Here is a 17,684-nt window from a genome sequence, read left to right as displayed (position 1 = left end):
AGTGCTCTGGCGGATCAAGAAAAAATAGAGACTTCTTACGATAAACAAAGGTCCAGCACAATGTAGATAGACTTAAGCTGTCTAACTGCTAACGAGACAATAATACAATTTTCTATAACTTATGACACATGCTCTCCTAAGTGAACGTAGTTGGTTTCTTTTTTCACCTTTTATTAATATTTTGTTTTCCTTCGACGGATTAATGTGGCCCCGCTGTAATTAATGATATTGATATGATTTATCGCCATTATTAGCTGATTCGAAACATTTTTCTTTCCTTTCATGTTGAAGCGATTTCAAGGTCTCCCATAAAGTGTTGAACCACGAGTTCAGTGCCAGCGGTTGCCTGTTTGTTTTTCATAAACGTTCAGTGTGCATTATTTTTAAGGCGCCGTGTTAATTCTTCAGAACGAAATTTGAATGATATATTGCACTGTGACCAATTAAATCTTCAATTTTCTCATAGAGCTTTTTGATAAATCTAACATCAAATAATCACAGTTTAAGAAGAAGGAATATGATCTATTTTGATACCAGCCAGAATAATGAATTCGAATCTTTTGCTGTCAACGTAAGCTCTGAACCAGTGAAGCGAAAGAAGAAGGAGTGGAATGGACCCTTCCCAAAAGGAAGTCCTGAGGAAACTCTGAATAAACTTCTGCGAAAGTACAAAGAGATAGACGACATTGGTCATGAAATTCGTGATCTCAGTGCTGCCTGCTACGATGATCTGCAGTACTCTATTACATCTATGAAAGAGTATACTAGGTTGATGAGTACCGATGAGAGTAATAATGCTAACATTCTGGCTGAAGTGCGTTGTTTACTCTCAGCCAGTATGGAGAATAAGACACAGCAATTCACTGATATCAGTCAACTGACTACCAAATTCCGGTCCAAGGCTAGACTTCTAACTCAGAAATCTGATCTTGTGATTGATCCAAAACACCGGCTTCCAAACATTGAGAAATGTTTTCAAACAATGCTCTCCGTCTACAGAAAACAAGTTCATCTTGCGAAAAAGTTAGAGAAGTCGGTTGCTAAAGTACAAGACTATAGCCGAGACTTTGGCAAGAAGCTCTCGATGCTCCGCTGCTGGGTGAAACGCTGGAGAAGTGCTGTGGCTGACATTGAGGCCGACAGGTACAACCTTTCCGTCCTGACGATGCGACACAAACTTATGGCGACTTTTGATTTGGAAAATAAGGAGATGAAGGAAGAGTTGCAGCATGCTGAGATCCTTTATGATGCTCTCAGTGACGCTGATCTGTCCCAGGAAGATAAATGTGATAACGAGGACAAGTTTGTCGCTGTTCTTGATGAATACCAGGTACTGCTTAATGAAACTGCTGACGCTAAAGAGCACTTGGAGAGGCTTGAAGGAGAAGCACGAGATCTGGATAGTCTCTATGTGGAAGAATCTACCCTGCTCCAAAACATTGAGGATGAGCTCAAAGAGTTCTACGAATATTTCTCCAGACGACCTGTCATCAAGTATGGTCTTCAAGCTAAGAGGATGATTCAGTATGCCACAACAGCTATGGCGAAGCTCTCTACTGTTGCTGATGAGCTTGATGCCGTGTCCACCATACAGGAGATTAAGGATACAATCAGTTCCAAGCATCGCATTCCCTTCAATGTTTACACCAGTCACACTCTGAAGGCCGCCTTATCACACTGGGAGAGAACGATGCAGAGTGCTTCTGAAGCAATGCAATGGGCGGAGATTCAAGCTAAGATTGCGTCTCAACTTGATGCTGGGTGCACTGGAAATTTCGAGAAGCAATTACAAACCCTTGCCCAGGAAACACGGGAGCTCGTCACTGATATTATTCGTGAGATAAAGGGACGCGATGGAAAAGGTGTGAAGGTTGATAAGACCACAGCAGAGCATAAAGCAAATAAGTATGAACGTATCTTTGCGAAGTTGGTTAAGATGAGGAAAGAGAAAACAGACCTTATCGTGGAAGCTGCACGTCCCCTTCACAAAAGAGGTCAAACCACACCTCAAGTTATAGATTTGATGAACTGTTGGAATCACTGCATTTTTACCATGTTGGTGATGCTTGACGATGTAATGTATCAGATCAACCTCATTGACTTGGACAACCCAACTATGGAAGATATGGTCAAGAGAAAGATTCTCCTCAACCAGAGCTCTGAATTCTACTCGAACCTAGGCACTAGAGTTCTATGCCTACGAGAAAACGTCAAAATGAGTGAAAATGACGATCTAGTTTTCTTACCCCCAACCAAGGCTGCTGCTAAAGATATCAGCTATAAGAGTGACCTTGACTCTGCCTTGTTGCAATACTCTTCAAAACTAGATCCATACGGCCGAATTACTTGCGCTGGGTGGTTAGATATTGTCTACAAACTATCGAACCCTGACGTCCGTGTTCCCACTCTACTTCTGAAGAGGCAAGAGCTAGAGACCAACTTCAACTTGCTGGTTGATGGCAAACCCTTCATGACACAGAAATCGTTGAAGCGTCTGACTCGACAGTACCCCGGTCTGTGGGATTACTGTGAGAAGCATATGACCGAGCATTTCGGGCCCGAGAGTGAGAAGTATGCTAAGAAGGGTATCACGTGTTACGACTACAAACGCTTCATTTGCAAGCTACTCGGACTACGACGGAGGCTCACTGTTAATCCTAATTAGGAGTGTACCAACAATGTAATCTATAAACACTCAGTTTTACATTTGAGTTTGTAATTTGTATTTATAAGAACTGGACTCTTGGATTATGAAATAACCTTTTTGACGTGAACGGAATATTTCTTGATGTTGACGGAATATTCGTATTTGACGATTTTGAATTGATTTATGTACGCTGTAATAATTTCAATATTTCAATGATATTACTATAAAGTTCCTTTCTATTCAATTTCTTATATCCCTGCTTTTCTGGAGAGCTTGTTGTAAAAATATTTTGTTAATTGTCTCAGTCTCGATGATTAGTTTGTCTCATTGATAAGAATAACGATATACTTTCTAAGTAACGACTCTGTTTCAAAAGATTTGTGTTCATTCTGTGTTCTCCCGTTATAATAACCCCTAGATTACTCCGTTCATTTTCCAGATATGATAAACAGTGATAAATAAAAGATATTCATTTTCTGCAGGATCAATCGGACGGTAAGTACTGTTATAAATTCTGCATAAAATTTGATGTATATATAATATTGTAGAGGCCGGTGCTACCGGGATCTTGAGGACTACTCGAGCTACTCTATTTTAGGTTATTCAAGTGATACACGAGTTTTGTAGGTGACTCGAAAAGTCTTAAGTCAGGAAAACTGTAAATTAAAGACTCTTAATTACAAAATCATTGCGTATGAGAAATTTATACTAAGAACTGATTAGAGGTGAGACCACGGACGGCTATGGAGGGTTAATCAAGTGTCACGTGATTTGTGTTTCTGATATGTGATTGGTTGTCGCTAGGGTAGTGTTAGGATGGTGATAAGTGAAGGTTGCTACTTTGAAAGTCTAGTGGAATGAATTTGTGAGGGAGGTGTTATAAAATTGGTGTGAAGTTGAGGTGCGGAAAACTGTGGAAAATGCTTCGTGAGATTAGTGTGAGTTTAGCTGGAGCCGTCCGGGAATAATAAATTAGATATTAGTATTAACCCGAATACCGTCAATAAAATTATATTCTCTATAATATGACCCGATATTTGTTGTACGAATCGTTTGCTCACTAATTTCAATTGTGATTAACATGCTCCTGCTAGTTAGTTGATCACTCTCTTTCGGGAATGTAGAACAACAATTAAGAAGTATTCTTTTTTATAACATTAAAATCAATAATCAAATAACAAAACCAAACAATGTTACAAAGTCATACATCAAATATAAAAATCGTTTAAAATACGTTATGACGAAACGATACTTTCAAATACAAATTTACAGTAAAAAATCTTTAAATCTTTAAAATAAATTAGTTTTTTATAAAAAAACTTCAGTGCCTAAATCCACTGTGTCAGTGTCTAAGAATTAGAATAGTCTATTCAGTATCAAGGAAGGGAGGATCACCTTGGAGGGGACATCCTGAATTATAAACAGCCTCCTGGAACTCTCGTTTAGATCCACAACCAATCTGCTGGAGGAAGTTCCTCGGGACTTTGAATCCAGCAACCTGACAGTGTTGGGCAAGAGAGTTAGCGTAGGCACAGAGAGTATTCCCCTCATATCGTTCCACTTTAGCAGCACATCCGTCTACGATGCAGGAGTCCCTGTAGAACTTAGTGCCGATAAGAGTTTCACATTCCGAGAAAGCTTCTGACTGTAGAATATTATCGCAAGTCTCCTCCACCTCAGCTTGGTTGTCGCAGGTAACCTCTCCGACAGGTTCCTCTACTTTACACCAGTTGTATCTGTAGCCCCAGCTTACACCAAACTTGTTGATATCGTCTCCTGTGATTCCGAACCTTCCTCTAAACATGTCATCTCCAGGCTCTCCGTTGTTGTTACCGCACAGTCCCATGGTGGCTACTCCAGGGCTGGCGATGATTTGGACTCCCCAGAACCCGTCAAACTGCAGTTTTATCCCGTGAACCATGCTGCTCAGCTCTATCGTCAATCCGGTGTAGCTCACGAGCAGGTCGTCTATTTCAACTGGCTTGTTCTTCTTGAGACGGAACTTCTCTCCGTTCTGTGCGACTATCCAACCTCTGGTGATGATCAGGGGGGCCTTGCTCCTGTCGTGATGAAGTGTGATCTGCTCCAAACAGGTTACTCCGTTTCCACATGGCATGAATCGACCTGAAATAAGTTGCGGTTAGCAAATTGCAATGTGACGATTCTGAGATATTATAATATGGGAACAAAGTTTACAATTTTGGTATGTTTGTTACATGGTATTATAAGAGCACAGAATTATAAATTTAGAAGTTAGAGGAAATCAGGCTATGTTTTTCGAACTTACCAACAATCATCCAAGATTGTGCAATGGCATCCATTGCTAAGACGTAGTCGCACGCTCCCATAAAATCATAGGTCCTTCCATCAAATGTCTGTACGTGGGGATCTCCGAAAACTTTGCAGACATTTGCTTTAGGGCTATCAACGAAATTATCTTCTTCTTTGGGAATAACAACAACCTCGACGTCCTTGGAAACAACCTTGTTGTTACATTGGAGAGCGATAGACTTGTAGACTCCAGCATCTTTTTCCGTTACACTCTGTACAAAATGTTCGCTGTCTTCACTGACCATCTTCTGTTTGCCGTTCTTCCTCATTTTAACCCATTTAAGAGATGTAGGTTTAGGACTACCAGTGTGGGAAACAGTCAGAGACAGGCTGTCTCCTTTGTACAGCTCAATCCTGGTGGCAGGTACAGTTAGTTCCAGTGGGTCGATCCTGCATTCTCCCTTGTTAACTAATGTCAGCTGGATGTTGTTCTCACAACTGTGAGTCTTCATGTGGCAGGTGTTGAAGTAAGTCTGACAGTCAGAAGCGCAGATAGGTCTGTAGGTTGAGTCTTCACAAGGTTTGCACCTGCATTCTGTGGTGAGAGTCTGGTAGTTGGCAGAACAGAACTTCCTCTTAGGGCACCTCACTCCTCTGCACAGGTCCTCCTTAACGTCCAAGTAAGCTCTGCTGAAGGTAACTCCGTGTTGGTTGGATACGATGCAGACATACCATCCGGCATCAGTACGGGCCACATTCTGAAGGGTCCTTTCAACACTCACTTTGCTTTCCAGAGACCTAAAACCCGATCCACCAACGTTGAACATGTTGAAGTCAGATATAGTGTCCTCTTTCACGATCATAACGTTGGGAGTGGGGTTGCCTTCTCCTTTGCAGAGAAAAATAGCAGTTTCTCCGATGCCTCTCGTCAAATTGGTTGGTCCTTCGAGAATAACAGGCATGATGTCCTCCAGAGCGGTAGCGCTAACGAATAGGCAGGCAACAACAAGCAACATGTTAAACAGTACGGTCAAAAAGTTGTATTTAAAACTATGAAGAAAAGTGAACTGTGGGATATTGATACTTTTCTCAGTTCAACTCCTGCTATATATACCAGCTGTAAAGTGTCCGCCCTGGGAGGGAACGGTAACGTCACGTCGTCACTAGCGCTAACGTCACGTCGTCACTAGCGCTAGCTCCACCTTGTTTGACGAGGTCGAGCTGACAACACGTCGTCAGAGTCCCACACTCCTGGACTTTAACACGTCCGCTTCAGTGTGACGTCACAGCTTCAGTGTGACGTCACAGCTTCAGTGTGACGTCTGGGCGAACCGCTCATCCCATATAAGGAACACCATGCCTGTAATCTTATTATGATCACGTAATCTGAGGCGTATCATTAGTCATTACATCACCCCAGCGATTACTGAGAGGAGTGAATGTCTGAAGAAGTGTTGTTGTTACGGTATTTCTGTATGCGAGTAACTCGTATTATTTCTGCACATTCCGCCACAGATGTCAAAATCTCGGTCAAATTGAAGGTCCAACCTGTCTGGCTGCCTTTTCTCACACTTTTAGTCTGTCAAGATATAAATATAACAGTGATATTATAATAGTGATATAATAGTGATATAATAGTGATTGTATCACTTCCTTGGATAGTACCAGGACAAATTATAGAGCGCGGGAAAGAGTTGCAGTTTTACACAGCAAGTTTACACAATTAACGCGATTAGGCTACCCATTATCGGTATGGAATCTTTTATCTAACAGCTTAACAGTAACATGCTCGTGCCCGTCTCCAGAATGGTTGGAATATTAAATGCTAGCACCTAGACCTTCCTTAAGAGAAAATTGTCAATAACCTTCTCTGGATTTCTGCAGTTGATCCAGGTATACAAATGTAGATAAACCTCTTAAGCTCACATCCAAGTAAACTACCTCTTTTATTATACTAGAAGACGTTTGGGACTGTTTCTTGGAGTACTTGGGAACAGAGAGAAGCAAAACCACTAATATTTCCTTCAAATTTCATTATATTGTGGCAGTATTTACGGGAATTCCTAGTGAATTTTTATACCGATAAAAATATATTTTATCTAGAATTACAGATAACTTTTTAAAACGAATTATCGGAAATAATTATCGGTTACGATTATCGGAGTGGTAGCCTAAACGCGATTAGCATAATCGGGGGAAATGAGGCCAGCTCCAATAAGTATTACGTAATCTTAGTGAATGAGATGCGAAAAATTATTTTAAGGATTAAAATTGTCTGCATAATACGAATACTAATAGATGCGAATCATATTTAGAGGCAGTAAATCTAGCGGGCTGCTATGAATGGGGACTTGCCACCCCATATAAATTCAGGGAATGTAACGGTTTAAGTTAAAATATTTTCAGTTTCTCTCATCTTCCTAACTTCAGGAAAAGGAGATGTTGCACTTGCTGGTTCTCTCGGAGGTAAGCATGAACAATTACCACCTCTGTTCTTTGTTGTAAATTTAAGAAAGCATGTTCTCTTTATTTTATGAGTTAATGATTTACACAAACAGCCTAGCTAGTGTTAAATGTTGATACATTATAAAGGTTGCTTATACATACTATATAGTTGCTTATACATATCATGCTCCTATGATTGCTCAAATTGTGTATGATATAATTGATGTTTCTCGGGTAAAATTTGTATTGATATAATTTATAATATAGTTATAGCTAGTAATTACAGTTTGATTAATTCACCCTCTATAACGCGCTTTTTGGGATGAAAAATGAAACATTTAGCGTGAAAAATCTGCGTTGTAGCAGCTAAGCCGTAAGCGTGTTATAGAGGGGGGAAACTGTAAAAGTTATTGATAATTTTAGGGTTATCGAGATGACGTCATAACAGATCCACAAATTTACAGTCCACTTTCAAAATTATAACATTTGAGAACGTGATTAAACTATCCAAGAATCACACTTCAGTGTACGCACTACTTAAGATCATACAATTCAACTACAATTCGCTAACTTTAAAGCTCTTTTTTTTATTTCTCTCGTTACTTCCCGGAAAGTTCTCATAATTATCATCGTTTGTTGTCACCAGAGCTGAGGTGCCCTTATTCATACACCTGTTGAGCGTTGAAGCTACTAATAATATTTCAGGACAGAAAATATAATCTAAGATTATCACAACTAGGGTTACCGAATAGTTCGGAAAATATTCGGATTTGGAGTTCGGTATTCGGTTCGACCGAATATTTGGTGATACGGTCGCGGTCAATCGAAAATATTCGGTACCAAATACCAAATACTACTGAATACCGAATATATGATGATTCGGTAATCGGTCACCACACCTGTGCTAAGTGTGTCAAACTACTTTAATGACCATTTATAATGACTAAGGGGCGAGATAGTACTCTTTTGGGTCCTAAAAACACCAGCTGTAGGAGGAAGGTAATGATAGTTTTGATGTCTGGAGTCTTTAATTGAGATATTTCGGGAACCTTTCAGAGTAAGAAGTTCAATGTGCAGATGGAAGCAAAATTATCGCGATTTTCACCTCATAGAATAATAGGCTATTTTTAGAGTATTAGGCTAAAAGCAATAATCAATATTGCACAATTAGAACAAGAAGAATTCTTTGAAACAAATGGTTAAGAATTGGCGGGAATTCGTAGGAATCATTGTGATACATTATTAAGAAGCGAGGAAATCCACAATTTATTCGATCCTTTTTTGGGGTTAAGTACTGAATTGGACATTTTAATTATTGGATTTGATAATCGCATTAGCATCAAATTCGCATATAATTATGTTAACCTTCTTGTACATTGTTTGAATCAAACCAATGAAAACACAATTTACGATGGTTTAAAAAGTGTAATATAGAAGATAGTTCTAAAATCCATTAAAGTATGAACTATGAAGTAGCTGTTAACTGATAATATTAAACAACAAATATGAAATCCGTGTCAGAGCTGCTTTATTTAATCAGTTGTCAATCAAATGTTGACATCTAAATGATTATTAATACCCTTATCAGTGATGTTGTCCATAAAATACAAATGCAGGCTAACACGCAGTTTATTTACATTTCTACAAACATTTTTATAGCTGAATTGACTTGAAACTTGAAACAAAAATTATGAGTAAAGTAAAACTTTCGAATTAAATGTTTTTAAAGCAAGAAACAAAATTTGATCTAGTCCTTTTCGTGTTCATCATCGAGTTGCTTTTCTGAATAAAAGCCTCATCTTGATAAAAGATCATCAGCTTTCTAAACATCTTTTCCGAGTTCCTTCGATCCATCTCTCCAAATATTGACCTGAAGAGATGCACGACGATAATGGAATATAATGTGACTTCAGTCATTTACTTCAGGCCTTTTTTTATCAGATAACGATTTAAAAGATCTCAAAGCAATTAATTAAGGTGGCCTGCTCCTTCATACGAAAAGTCCAATTCCCATGTTGAACAATTCCCATGTTGAACAATTCACATGTTGAACAATTCCCATGATGAACAATTCACATGTTTAAAAGTCCACATGTTTAACAGCACATGTTCATTAAGCGATCTCAGTTACCTGGCCGGGGGCTAGTGGTATCGTTCATCATGCCCTCTCCTCTGGTATCGTTCATCATGCCCTCTCCAACTTTAAGTGAAGTCGAAACGTGTCTATCTCCAAACATCTTTACAGTACCTGACACTACTGTCACAAGCAGTGGAGGGATGATATCTCTTCACTGCTTCTGTCAGCTGGTTAGTTGAAATAATACTGGTAATCGTCCCACCGATTTCCAGATAATTTATTAAACTAATAAATAATAATTTATTAAGTCTTTATATATCCTCAAATAACTGGCACATATTGTGTAGTCTCCTAGATACAAACATGGTGACCAGTATTTGAGGGTAATGTTCCACTTGGAGGCCGTTGCGTTCATAAATCACAGATGTGTTGAGTTACACTGATCAAACTTTTAAAAAGGACCGATTTGATGCGCGATTTGGGTTTGTTTCGTAAACTAAATCTACAATGTATTCAAAGAAACTATCGATAAAAGAAATGATTCATTTTAATTTTCGATTATGACATGATAGGGGTTATTGATGATCTGAAAGCTGAAAAGAGCAAACTAGGGTTTTCTGGCGAGACCGGTTTCCGCTTTTTATAAACTATACCTTCGAAGTAATCTTGCGAATTTAAATGATAGAAAATACTTACTGAAGCACTTTTCAAACCCGTAACCAGACTTGTGGCCCACTGGACAATTTCCACAAATATTGTTCTTTGAGTCATGATATGTCTTTGGTGGACAGATCTTACAGAATTCTACCGCTGTTATGAGTTTGTTCATTTCATTTTCCGGTTCTTTACACTTAACATTTCCACCTTCGCACTAGTAGAGGGATTATATTATTCAGACAACAGTAACTAATGTGCTAACATTAAAACATTATGATTATATTTGAAAAACTGTTTATTGTCACCAACATGTAGCCCAGTTTTGCCAATATTAATAGACCCAATTTAAAAAACACGATGTGTCTAAGTTCTAACCTTCCATTTGTTACATCTGTATGCCTCTGTCTTGATATAACCTTTCTTACAAGTGTAAGTTATTACACCAGTTTCTTCTTCGGACCACAAATCTAGGGTAGTTGAATTTGTTAAACACACCATTTATTACTGATGTGACTTGCACTTTAAATCATCCTTGTGTATATGGTCATTTTTGTGGTGTTTAGATTACACGCTGCATGGTAGAAGTTTTATCTCAAAAGTTGTATAAAATTTCAGTTTATTGTTATTTTTACCTTGGGTTAGTGTAATATCTAAGTCTTGTGGTAGTTGCTCTTTCACCCTGCAACCTAAGGAAAGACGGATTAGTTTGTTAGCACCGGTATTAATTTAAATTTACGTTTTTCATACTTTAAAACTATTTCTGGAGAAATGAAAATTAACCAAATGGTTGTTCAACTTTCAAAATCAGCTGTCAGTTATAAGTTATTGCTACTTTTTTGTGATTTATTGTGAGAAGTGAGAACTCACCGTTTGTCTCCGTACAATCGAATAATTTGTCAGTAAACACCATATTATCAACCGCTACACAGGTTGCAGTAGTGGTTACATCTGAACCAGATGGTGTGGATCCAGGAGCACAGGAGACCGTCACAGTCTCTCCTACTTTTACTGTATCCTCAGTGTTACCCGCGATTGTAAATGTGAATTTGGGGTCTTTTGAACATCCTGAAATTACATTGTCAAGTTGGAGATATTATCAAGTTATCCGTAGGTGCAGATACATGATAGATGCTTTTACTTATTACTAGGTTCTTCTTTGGCCATTGAGTTTGCTATAATCAGTTTCCCCTTAGCTTTCTCAATAAATTGTAAAGTGAATAAAAAGTTTCATTTTAAAACCAACTTTAAAACTTACCGTAAACATTGAGCTGCACTTCTGTGTCAGAAAATGGTGAACTATGGAACTGTCCAGATGTGACTCTGCAAGTGAAAGTTCTATCTTCTGTAACAGCAGCTCCCGTAACCTCCAGGGTAGCTGTCTGACTGTCGCCATCCAATGTCCCAGATTTTGGAGTGTAGTTAGAGTCACCTGAAATATCAGTACCTGAAGGTCCTACCCATTCCACGGTAGCAAGGCTTGTAATTCCCACTATCACACAGGAAATAGTTGCGTATGTACCTGATTTTACCTCAGCGTTGACGGCATGAACCTCTGAATTAAAGATAATATCAGTTAGGTCATAGAAATTAGCATTTTTGGAAGCGTGGATTTGTTTAAAAAAAGATCAATCATGGATCATTTTAAATGTACACTGTGCAGTGTGCAGTAACCCTTGATTTAAAACTGATTTCGAACTTACCATAAACATTGAGCTGTACACTAGTTACAGACACGGAAGAATCAGGGAACTGTTCAGATGTGACTCTGCAAGCGAAGGTTTTATCTTCTGTAACAGCAGCTCCCGTAACCTCAAGGGTAGCTGTCTGACTGTCGCCATCCAATGTACCAGATTTTTGAGTGTAGTTATCATCTTCTACGTGAGCCCCCACCCATTCCACTTCAATCTGGCTAGTTATTCCTTCTATCACACAGGAAATGGTAGCGTCTGTGCCGGATTTTACCTCAGCGCTGTGGGCTGTCACAACTGAATACCAAGGAGAGAAGTTTAATTATACATTTATTTTTAGTCCTGTTTAACTGTTTTAAAAAACCTATCTATATTTTAGTGGATATTTGACCAAGTTCATTTACAATTCATCTCATAATGATAAATCAAGGATGATGACATAGGCATTAGTTCGAACCCCTTGTCGATTAAACCAACTTTGAAACTTACCGTAAACATTGAGTTGCACTTCTGTGTCAGAAGATGGTGAACTAGGGAACTGTCCAGATGTGACTCTGCAAGTGAAAGTTGTTTCTTCTGCAGCTCCCGTAACCTCCAGGGTAGCCGTCTGACTGTTGTTTTCTATTGTTCCAGGGTTTGGAGTGTAGTTAGAGTCAGCCACGATAATTTCTTCTGAAGATTCCAGCCATTCCACTTTAACTTGGCTTGTTATTCCCTCAATCACACAGGAGATAGTTGCGTCTGTACCTGGTTTTACCACAGCGTTGACGGCTTTGACCTCTGATGTATTGATGAGATTTGTCAGGAATATGGCTATTTTAGTACTGTGATCTGCATTCTACTATTTTGAATAATATTATAATGTCCTAATATTGCCCAATTTAAAAAAATATGACATCAGAGAACGCTGTCTCTAAGCAAGAAAAACTAAATATTAATTTGATTACGATCAATGATATAAACATTAATCGAGACCCTTTGGATTATTATAAACCCACCGTAAACATTCAGTTGAACAGTTTTATCACAGCTTGGTGAGATTGGATATTCTCCAGATGTTACTCTACAAGTGTATGTTTTATCGTGCTCTGAAGCCTGTTCTCCAACCACCAGAGTCGCTTTCTGCATGGTCCCACTTTCGTAAACGCCGGGGCTTGGAACGTAGTTGGCAGTTGCTGAGTCAATACTGATTCCATCACTTGTTAGCCATTCCACTGTCATCAACCCTGATGCTTTTGTTATCACACAGGCAATTGTGGCACTCGTGCCCGACTTTGCTTCAACATGGTGTGGTTGAACATCTGAAATGAAGTGAGCTAATCAATATCTCATTTTATGGATTGTTTGATAGGATTGAAGGGGCCTCAAAGCTTTAACTTGAATACATTTAATAAATGATCTATCACTTACCATACACATCCAGATGAACGAACTCTTGTTGTTCATCTGCACCACTATCCGTCACGGTACAAGTATATGTTTTATCCTCAGTTACCATATCTCCATTGACAGTTAATGTTGTTGTCTGCTTTTCTGATAATATCGTCCCGAATTCTTGAGAATATTCAATTCCACCTGTGAATCCTGACCAGGCGATTGTGACGGGATCTGACAGATCATCTGTGATTCCAGTAACTGTACAAGACAGAGTAGTCGCTGCCCGAATGTGAACTTCTCGATTGGTAACTTCAACAACTGAAAAAATGACATGGTCTAATTAATTTGTTGGCTGTTAAAAAGATCTTATCTATAAGTGTGGAACTAGTATTTTAAGCCCCCCCCCGGCCCCCGGGCCCCTCTTTCCGACGTGTTAGTTTCATCATGAATAGTTCCTCATGCCGTATTTATTATTATAAGCACATGGATCCCATCTGTTTTTCATAGCACTGACATGATGCAAAGAATTTATAAATCAATTTAGAGTTAAGACCTGTGGTTTGAGTTAAACCCTCTTTATAACTATTAGTAGAACTTCCCGCACAGTCTCCCTCTCCACCGGCCCTCTCCCCTACAATAGTTTAACTTACCCCATCTACACGCCTGAGCGCTGGTTCCTTGTCCTGCCAGCACTGTTTTACCACTCGTACATGGAATACACTGGGTTACTACTCCTCCTTCACTGTACTCTCCTGCAGCACAGCTCTCACACTGGGTTGTTTCTGTACTCCAGTACTGACCGGAGCTACATGTTCCTGGGGTTTGTTTTTGATAATACTTTTCTAGACCAGGATTATTACACGCGTGTAGTTTTTTTTTAATATATAGACTATATTAGGTTATCTAGATGGCAATTTAAGGATTTTAAATTGTGTAATTTTAGGATCTTTTTCGTTATTTTCTACAAATCCGTACAAAAATAAGTGTTGATCGAATAATACAGGGTGGGCCAAAAGTCAGTACCCATGGCCATATGTTGGCCTTAATAGCTCAATCACTGAGTGTACAATTGAAATAATTCTTTCTGGTATGACTTACTACCACCACTGGTTCGAGGAATTTGTCAAATCGAAAAATATTCGTGTTCATTTTTTTCAAATGAAGGTTCATTTTTGCATTTATTTGATAGTTTGGATAGTCGGATCAAGCCAAATTTTATTGAATAGTGTTTGGCCATTTAAATTACGTTTGTCCTGAAAAAATGAGAGTTCTAGCTTCTCAGATGACCGAGATATGAAGCATAACGAGTTTGTTCATTACGTGTGATCAGGAAATTGGGTTGAGGCTAGATCCGCATTATGGGAATCGTGTAGAGAGCCCAATTACGGTGCCGTAATTGGGTAATCATTGAGTTCCCAATCAATTTTGCTAACGAGATAAACAAATTGCTTGATAACTTCGTCATTTTAAATCCGTTTCGCACCATCTTTTCAGATCATATTCCGGATTAAATGACCTATTGCAATATGTTACAACGGAGTCTCTAACATGTTCACAAACACCAGTATAAGCAATTCAATGTTGATTGGGTGTGGCCCCAAAAATCTAATTTTCAAATTTTGGTGACGGAATCCTCGAACAAGTAGGTACAGTATGCCATCTGCAAAGCAACAACTCTCAAATATAAAACACGGCGGAGGTATAAGACCCAACGTATGGGTACTGACTTTTGGCCCACCCTGTACGTATTTGTACTTTGTAGGGACTATTTAATTAGTAGAAAGATCTTTCCCCTCATCTGATGAGGTAATATTTAGGATCGTGCTTAATGCTTACCAATTTCCTGCAGTATCTTGTACTCCAAAGCAGCAGTGTTTTGGTTTTGTGGAAACTTGAACGTCGGGCTGAAGTCGTTAAACTTTATACACCCATTTCCATAAAAGTCGTATTTAAACACTTCCTTTTTTTTACAAGTCATGATCAGGAAACCACCCGATTTCTTCAAGGTCCATATCTGTTCGTCATAAGCAGGGATCTGCAATAAACAATATCACCGGATGTTATAATATTATGGTGCTTCCCTTCCAATATATAACATTTGAAATAGTTGTGCTGTTTATATGCTGTGTAGATACTCTTGGAATTGTTTATTCTTTAAATGAAACCCTTAAAAATTGTCATGTCTTGGAATTTAACCTGTTTGTCTTCAGCGTCATTGTATACAATATTTGGGTTGCAGGTTCCTTTTATATCAAATGGCGCCGAGGGCTCTGTTGACCAATCCAAGTACACATTCTCGTCCGGAAACTGTATCTCAACCCTTCCACTCGCACTTTGTGACTTAACCTGTATCGCTACGTCGTCTAGATCACCTTGTATCACCTCGTTTTGAACGATTTTTTTCCACCCAGTGTCAGGATCTGTTAAAAATTTACGTAATTTATTCACTGTAATTTTATAGAAATTTGGAACTGTAAATGGGGCGGGACCGGGTTGATAGCAGTAAAAATTATCCACTTCAAACTTCATCAGAATCAGAATGGAAGTACGTTTAATGAGACATGCAATAACTATACGCTCAATGCCTATAATAGTAAACGTTTACTGTGCCTCCATTGGCCAGTATCTGTCTACTGCATCTCGAGTTAATTACTTAATCTTAAAATTTTCAACTTATCAAAAACTACATGCTAGCCTGTAGCCAGCTAGCTCATCTTATAACTTTGATTGAACTTGTTCCTTTAAGTGTATGAATCACGCCTGCCTTATAATAAAAGTGTTAAGTGCCTCGTCAGGAATCAGGATTTGTGAGTAATATGACAAATTCTGTAAAAACTAAAATTGCAGTACTATATTTGTCGTACAATTTTTCCTTATACGAATGATAACTACCTAGTGACCGCAACAATTCACTAGTTCGTTTATGAGAGTTAACTTTTATCTCAGAGATTTATGAGAATTCCAGGCTTGGGTGCAGAAAAATTTTAACATTTCAAGATATAAATTTCGATACAGATTTAACCTGACTAACCCTGTGCAGCTGATGTTGGTACACTGATCTGCAATAGTAGAAATATACCAAGCTTAACGTCGCCTGTCATTTCTTTTAAAAAGTGGGGAAATTACAAGATATCATGTTTAAAATAAACGAAATATAAGATTCTGTACTGTAAAATGGGGAAAATGAACGATTAATTGCAAAGGTAAGAGAGGATGATCAGAATTCAGGGCCTACTTAAACAGAAAAAATGCTATTTGTATTTAATATTATCTGAATTGTGAAGACTGGTGTGGAAGTGAACCATATATGCTTTGACACGTGACAGTGATTCTGGGTTCCAATAAGATTGGTCAATACTTTAAAGAGCTGATAGAGTGATAGGTTAATCACTATCCACGGTCAGTGGTCACGTGTCAGAGAATATGGTCACGTGTCAGAGAATAAGGTCACGTGTCAGAGAACCCATCTCGTTCACCTCCCCACCAGTTCTATTAACTTATCGATTGGCATAAAAATAGTTAACTGTAGTTCCTCTCACTTCTTTACGGGCAGCACATTTCAAGAACACTGTAGCAGCAATACAAAATAAACAAACAGGAAGTGAGCAACAAATGTTGTTTGTTTCCCCTTTGCTGGGTTGTTATGGGCATTGTTTTAAGGAAGTTATAGAGATAAGTGGCGGTCGCTGTACCAGGGGACTCTCTAATACTAATTGATGGCGGTTTTGGCTCCGAATTCACACGCAAATTTGAAAATGAAATTAAAACAGAAAGACATGAGGGAAACCAGAAAATATTTGAAAAGATATTTCAAGCCTAGCTAACTAATTCTCTGATGGTAATGACAACTGACAGATCACTGCACTGGTTATGACTGTTCTTGGCTTGCGGTCCCAGCTATTTAATAGTTGCCCAACGTTTAATTGTTGGGATCAAAAAGTGTCAACCTGAATCCTGATCAGACTTAAAATTTCTGTAATAAATCATATTAAATGACGAGTGGAACTTGCTGGACCCGGTTGCTGTAGCTGACGTTAGTATCACTCCCCAAAGAGACTGGAAGTGAGAGTTACTCTATTATAGTCAGGGATTCTAAGTGTGAATACCGAGGGAGAGCCAGGATATCAGAGTACTAGACACTGCCAGTTCCCGGGATTTAATAGATGCAAAGGAATCTCTGTGTCTATGAACACTCTCTTAGAACTTAAACTCACTTAAATTAACATATCGTGCCAGCTTGATCTCCTGCTTTAATTTAATTCCATAGTCATGAGAAAACCATTCACTGGTGTGGGCTAATTGATCACGTGACTCGGTTAGTACAGGCACGTGACCTGTGTAGGCGTTTTTCCATTGTCATCACGGGACCTACAACTCCTGAACTTATCTACGAGACAGCAACTTCTCACTCATGATCTATTAAAGTGTAAAACTGGACTGCGTTTTGGGGCTCATGCAATGGTGGACTAAGAGATCTTGTTTTGGGGTGCATTAGCTCAACTCTCAGTTTAATCGCTCTAGC

The 17,684-nt window shown here is 38.8% G+C and overlaps 3 protein-coding genes across 3 annotated transcripts in view; 1 reads left to right on the top strand and 2 right to left on the bottom strand.

The window, feature by feature from the left end:
* The window catches only part of LOC134823519 (uncharacterized), a 100,831-nt gene that overhangs the window by 48,342 nt on the left and 34,805 nt on the right, over positions 1–17,684 (top strand). The window lies entirely within an intron of this gene.
* LOC134823304 (alpha-tectorin-like) lies at positions 3,271–6,155 on the bottom strand. The gene is made up of 2 exons (XM_063834723.1): positions 4,935–6,155; positions 3,271–4,771 (listed from the first exon to the last, which is right to left on the bottom strand). The coding sequence occupies exons 1-2, from the start codon at positions 5,932–5,934 to the stop codon at positions 4,014–4,016; spliced, it is 1,758 nt and encodes a 585-aa protein (XP_063690793.1). The 5' UTR covers positions 5,935–6,155; the 3' UTR covers positions 3,271–4,013.
* LOC134823673 (uncharacterized) lies at positions 10,852–13,283 on the bottom strand. Its single transcript, XM_063835207.1, has 6 exons — positions 13,196–13,283; positions 12,275–12,565; positions 11,798–12,082; positions 11,353–11,649; positions 11,044–11,162; positions 10,852–10,857 (listed from the first exon to the last, which is right to left on the bottom strand). The coding sequence occupies exons 1-6, from the start codon at positions 13,281–13,283 to the stop codon at positions 10,852–10,854; spliced, it is 1,086 nt and encodes a 361-aa protein (XP_063691277.1).

The sequence above is a fragment of the Bolinopsis microptera genome, chromosome 11 (assembly GCF_026151205.1).
Source record: "Bolinopsis microptera isolate Bmic1 chromosome 11, MBARI_Bmic_1.0, whole genome shotgun sequence".
Taxonomy (NCBI): Eukaryota; Metazoa; Ctenophora; class Tentaculata; order Lobata; family Bolinopsidae; genus Bolinopsis; species Bolinopsis microptera.
Note: the sequence above shows the minus strand (reverse complement) of the source record. Positions and strands in the feature narration are given on the sequence as shown.

Excerpts from the sequence above, each read along its gene's own strand:
- LOC134823673 (XM_063835207.1), bottom strand. The coding sequence starts at position 13,283 with ATGGTAACTGAGGATAAAACATATACTTGTACCGTGACGGATAGTGGT. Across the intron at positions 12,083-12,274 it reads AGTGCAACTCAATGTTTACG|TTGTGACAGCCCACAGCGCT; the intron begins GTAAGTTTCAAA and ends CTTGGTATTCAG. Across the intron at positions 11,163-11,352 it reads AGTGCAGCTCAATGTTTACG|GATGTTCAAAAGACCCCAAA; the intron begins GTAAGTTTTAAA and ends ATGTAATTTCAG.
- LOC134823304 (XM_063834723.1), bottom strand. The coding sequence starts at position 5,934 with ATGTTGCTTGTTGTTGCCTGCCTATTCGTTAGCGCTACCGCTCTGGAG. Across the intron at positions 4,772-4,934 it reads ACAATCTTGGATGATTGTTG|GTCGATTCATGCCATGTGGA; the intron begins GTAAGTTCGAAA and ends AACTTATTTCAG.